The sequence below is a fragment of the Aphelocoma coerulescens genome, chromosome 25 (assembly GCF_041296385.1).
Source record: "Aphelocoma coerulescens isolate FSJ_1873_10779 chromosome 25, UR_Acoe_1.0, whole genome shotgun sequence".
Taxonomy (NCBI): domain Eukaryota; kingdom Metazoa; phylum Chordata; class Aves; order Passeriformes; family Corvidae; genus Aphelocoma; species Aphelocoma coerulescens.
Genome location: NC_091038.1, coordinates 3,812,120 through 3,817,008, shown reverse-complemented (window position 1 = coordinate 3,817,008; position 4,889 = coordinate 3,812,120). Strand labels below are relative to the sequence as shown.

At 60.0% G+C, this 4,889-nt stretch overlaps 1 protein-coding gene across 1 annotated transcript; it reads left to right on the top strand.

Annotated features, from left to right (window-relative positions):
* Positions 1-291: 291 nt before the first annotated feature.
* Positions 292-4,026, top strand: LOC138098720 (zinc finger protein 70-like). Its single transcript, XM_068995456.1, has 3 exons — positions 292-372; positions 2,671-2,749; positions 2,931-4,026. The coding sequence occupies exons 2-3, from the start codon at positions 2,698-2,700 to the stop codon at positions 3,851-3,853; spliced, it is 975 nt and encodes a 324-aa protein (XP_068851557.1). The 5' UTR covers positions 292-372; positions 2,671-2,697; the 3' UTR covers positions 3,854-4,026.
* Positions 4,027-4,889: the final 863 nt, after the last annotated feature.

Sequence of the window (4,889 nt, the reverse complement as noted above, 5' to 3'; positions counted from 1 at the left end):
GCTGCCGCGCTTGGGCATCAAACGCGACAGATTTGGGGAGCAGGGACAGCCACAGAAACCCTCGGGGAGCCCTCGGGAGCCTGGAGCTGCACGAGGGCCACAAAGGATGCCCTGGACACAGCGATGGCCCCAGCAGCAGCTCTGTCCCCCAGCACGGGGCTGTGTCCCAGACCCCCCGCTCCAGCCCGAGGTTTGGGGGCGGCAGCAGAGCTGCTGGACGGAGGACGGCGGGAGGAAGAGGAGGGATAAAGGGGGAGGGGCGGGAGGAAGAGAAGGGCCAGAGGAGGCAGGAAGAGGAGCCTCCACGTGCCTCCATCGCTCTCTGTGTCCGCAGCTCTCGGATCCGGGAGCATCGCTTCCCCCATCCCGCAGGTGACCGGGGAGGGGCAGCTCGCCCCAAATATCTTGGGCGGTGCCTGGGGTTGTTTTGGGAGAGAGGCTTTTTGGAGCTTGGAGGACTCCAGCACCGAGCCCCAAGTATCTTTGTTGGTTCCTGGGGGAAGGGGGGTTTGGTGCGGCGGGGGGGAGGCGGATGTTTGGATCTTGCAGAGCTCCGAATGTGAGTCGCAAATGCCCCTTGGGGGATATTGGGGAGTCCCCGGCACGCGGGGTTTTGGGGTCCCGGTGGCGGCTGCCGGGAGAAATGGGATCGGGCGGGATGGGGCCCAGGAAGGGTGGGATGTGGATTGGGGTGTGGGATGAAGTGTGGCGGAGGGGGATGGGCGGGATGGGGCCTGGGATGAGGCAGCCGAAGGATGGGGATGATGAGGCCGAGGGGACCCCACTCCTCAGGGACCTGCGGGGTATCCGCCAGCTCCGAGGGAGTTTTGGGGCACCCCTAATCCTGAGGGGGCGGTGCTGGCAGCGGGGGACACGTGGCTCCGGCACCTCTGGCCCCAGCTGAGCCCCCCCCACCCCCAGCGCCCCCCGGAGCGGAATTTGGGGAGGGGGGAGGTGGGGGCGGGCAGGCCGGGCCCCCCCGCGCTGTCCCGGCGGGGGCCGAGTGCGGGCGGGAGCCCCGCGGGGCCCGGCCCTGCCCGGGCACGGCTGATGCCGCCCGCCCGCGCTCCGCACTGGTCCGGACTGGTGCTCCCAGTGCCGTGCGGGGCGGGGCCGCTCTGGGGACCCCCCAGGGCACAGCGCGGCTGCTTTGGGGCTGTCGGCAGCGCCCGGCGCTGGGCATGGGGCGTGTGGGGGCAGCTGGGGCCGCACTGGTGGCACTGGTGGTGCTGGGAGCCCCCCCGGGCGCGGGGTGAGCGGTGAGAAGGGGGCGGACCTGGGACCCCAAATTGAGCGAAATGGGGAATGGAACCCCCAAAGTGAGCAGGAGGGGCCTGGAACCCCCAAAACCAAGGCCGGGGGAGGGTAGGCAGGGATTGGGGATGGGGAAGGTGCGGGGGGGGGGGGCGAGAGGGGGCTGGGACCACGAAAGAAAGCGGGATGGGGATGGGACACCCAAATTGAGCTGGAATGAGGCTGTGGACTGGGGGAACGCTGAGAAAGGGGAGGAGAGGGGAGGGAAAGGTGGGGTTGGGACAGCAGAAGAGCGGTTCCATGGGGGTCTTGCCCTGTCCCCCAGCACCTGAGCCCTGGAGCGATTCCCTGGGGCTCTGGGGAAGGGAGGGATCCACACTGGGGGGTCCCCAACCCCCCTGTCCATCCCTGGGGCTGATCGGGGGCTCCCCCCACACAGCAGCCGATGCTGCAGCAGCCGTGGGGCAGAGGGGGTGGGAAAGGGGGGGCAGGGTGGGAGTGGAGGAGGAGAGGGAGAAGAGGAGGGAGAGAGGAGGAGGAGGAGCTGGAGAACCACGAGGTTCCACCGCCCGCCCACTGTGTCCGCAGCACCCCCAGCCCCGGTAGCATCTTCCCCCCCATGCTGCAGGTGAGTGGGGAGGGGGAGCTTACCCCAAATCTATCGGGGGGTCACCAGAGGGGTTTTTTTGGAGGGGTGTTTGGAGCTTGCAGATTCTGGAATCGAGCCCAAGCTGTCCTTGCATGTCCCTGGGAAGGATTTTTTGGGCCAGAGGGGATATGTGGATCTTGCAGGACTCCAAAGCTGAGCTATAATTGCCCCTTGGGGGTCTTGGGGGTCCATGTGAGGATCGCCCGGTACTGGCAGGGTGGGACATTGGCTTTGGGGATCCCCAGGAGAGCTGGGGGCTGGAACACGGGACCCATGGAGTGGGGAGAGCAGAGAGGGACGATACCAGAGCTGGGGGACCCCCAAGAGCCTGGAGGGGTGGGGGGGCCTGGAGATGAGGCGGGGCTGGGACCCCTCAGCCCTGAAAGGGGCGGTGAGGAGAGGGGGGAGCCCTGAGTGCCTGGAGTGGAGGGAGGCTGAAGAGGGAGACCCTGGGACCTCTGGGAGCCGAAGCAGAATCAGGAAAAAGGGGCCTGTGGGACCCCCAAAACCCCCCAGCATCCCTAAGCAGGACCCCGGAGAGGGGGATCCCCAGGACCCACGGGACCCCCAGCAGCCCTGACAAGAGGGACCCCCAGAACCCAAAGTGAGGAGACTGGAAAGGAGGAACTCCTGGAGGCTGTTTTTGACTCACTGTCAATTTTTTGTTGGTTTTATGGACACCAGGTACCCGGTGACTTCTAGAGGTGGACTTGGGCAGGAGGAAGCCCCAACCCAACACACTCATCCCTTGTTTCTCCCCAAACCAGGATTTCCCACTCCCAAACCTCAGCCAGATGGAGGAGGAGGCTGTGAGGAAGAGGGAGATGCCCCAGGAGCCCCAGGCAGGTGAGGGGGAAGTCAGTGCCCCTTTCCTCCTCTGTCCTGCTCCATCTCCCAGCCCAGCATCGCCCCCGGCTGCAGGACAACCCCGCTGCCGACGCTGCCGGGGGCGGACTGGGGGGATCTCCTTCCCCTTCCCTGTGGCACGGAGGCAAATTCCATCCTCTCCTTGTCCTTCCTCCCCCAGACAAGGAGCTGAGCATGGAGCCCAGGGAGGACAAATTCCCGTGGCAGAACCTGGTGGAAGAGGCCGTTTTGAGCAGCTCGCCAGTCCAGGAATCCAACGGGGAGGAAAAGCCCCGGAGATCCCCCACGAGGAGGGACTCCAAAACCAGCCCAGGGTGCTCTGAGGAGGGAAGACCCACCCTGTGCCGGGAAGGTGGCCGGAGCTTCAGCTGGATCTCCAACCTGGTGATCCAGCAGCAGCTTCACACCAGGGAGCGGCCCTACAAGTGCCTGGAATGTGGGAAGAGCTTCAGCCACACTTCCAACCTCTTCACCCACCGCTGTGTGCACACGGGGGAGAGGACCTACAAGTGCCTGGAATGTGGGAAGAGCTTTAGACGGAACTCCAGCCTCATCATGCACCAGCGCCTGCACTCCGGGGAACGGCCCTATGAGTGTGGGCAGTGTGGGAAGAGCTTCAGGCAGAGCTCAGCACTAGCTGGGCACCAGAGGATCCACACCGGGGAGAGGCCCTACGAGTGTCCCAAGTGTGGGAAGAGGTTTCAGACCAGCTCCAATCTCCTCCTGCACCAGCGAACACACACGGAGGAGAGGCCCTTCAGCTGTCCCGACTGTGGGAAAGGCTTCAGGCAAAACTCCCATCTCATCGCCCACCAGCGCATCCACACCGGGGAGAGGCCCTACAAATGTGAGGAATGTGGGATGAGCTTCAGACAGAGCTCCAACCTGACCTCCCACCGGATGACCCACACTGGGGAGAGGCCCTTCAGCTGTCCTGACTGCAGGAAGGGCTTCAACCGCAACTCCCACCTCGTCACCCACCGGCGCATCCACACCGGGGAGAGGCCCTACGAGTGTCCCCAGTGTGGGAAGAGCTTCTCAGACAGCTCTCTCTTGACCCGGCACCAACGGAGGCACCGCTAAGGGAAGCCCTGCGAGTGCCCCGACTGCGGAAAGAGCTTTGTCCTCTGCTCCAAATTCATCCCCATCAGAGGACCCACGCTGGGAAGAGCCCTGGTGACCCACATTCCTGGTGATTCGTGTTGGGAAGACACCTGGCTGATGGTCCTTTTGTTTTGGCCTGAATTTTCTTTTGATCCATCTTCATCCCTTAAAAACACCCAAAATTGGGGTAAAAATAAAGAAATTGATCAGAGACGTCTAAAGTCTCACTTATTTACTGGTATGTGGGGGGAATTTTGGGTTCAAGGTGATATTTGGGAAGATTTGAGGGTTCTGTGGGGATTTGAGGGAGTTTGTTCCATCTCTTCAAACTCCAAAAGCCAAGAGGGATCAATCCGTCACCTCAAAATTATAGGAACCCAGAGTGCCGAGAATATTTCTCTGCCTGTTTTTAAGGGTTCTTACCCCCCTGAACAACACTGTTTTAGCTTCAAACCTTGGAAAAAATTACCAGCAGTCAGACAGGAACTAGAAAATACAGTGGTGTGAATTAGGTGATAGACTAATATGTAAGATTGTCACAGGGTGAAAAATTTAGAGGTTTTAGGCTTCTCTTTGTAGTAAATAGATAAGAGTAAAAAATATCAAAATGGAGGATTGTTGTTCTCTAAACCTTCTTCTTCTACTACTCCATATTCTGCAGTAAAAGTAGTTTGGAATGATTGGATGGAAAATTCTGCAGTTCCTAGTCATGTTACTGAATAATTGGTAGGAAAGTGAAAATAATGTACGTTTTCAGTAACTATTGGTTAAAATATCTTTAAAAGCTGTGTAAATCTTGATAATCAGGGCTCACTCCTGCTTTTCTGTCTTCTATGCTGTACCTGGGTCACGCTAGTGGCTCTGTTCCTCTGATAAGACTTAATAAACAACTATCTGGAAGCATTGAAACTAAAGGAAAAGTCTCACCTTATCTTTGAAACTCCTTGCAAGGACTTTCAGTAAATTCTCTCCCATCCAGAGGGACTAGATTTACGGCATGGTACAGTGTCAAAAA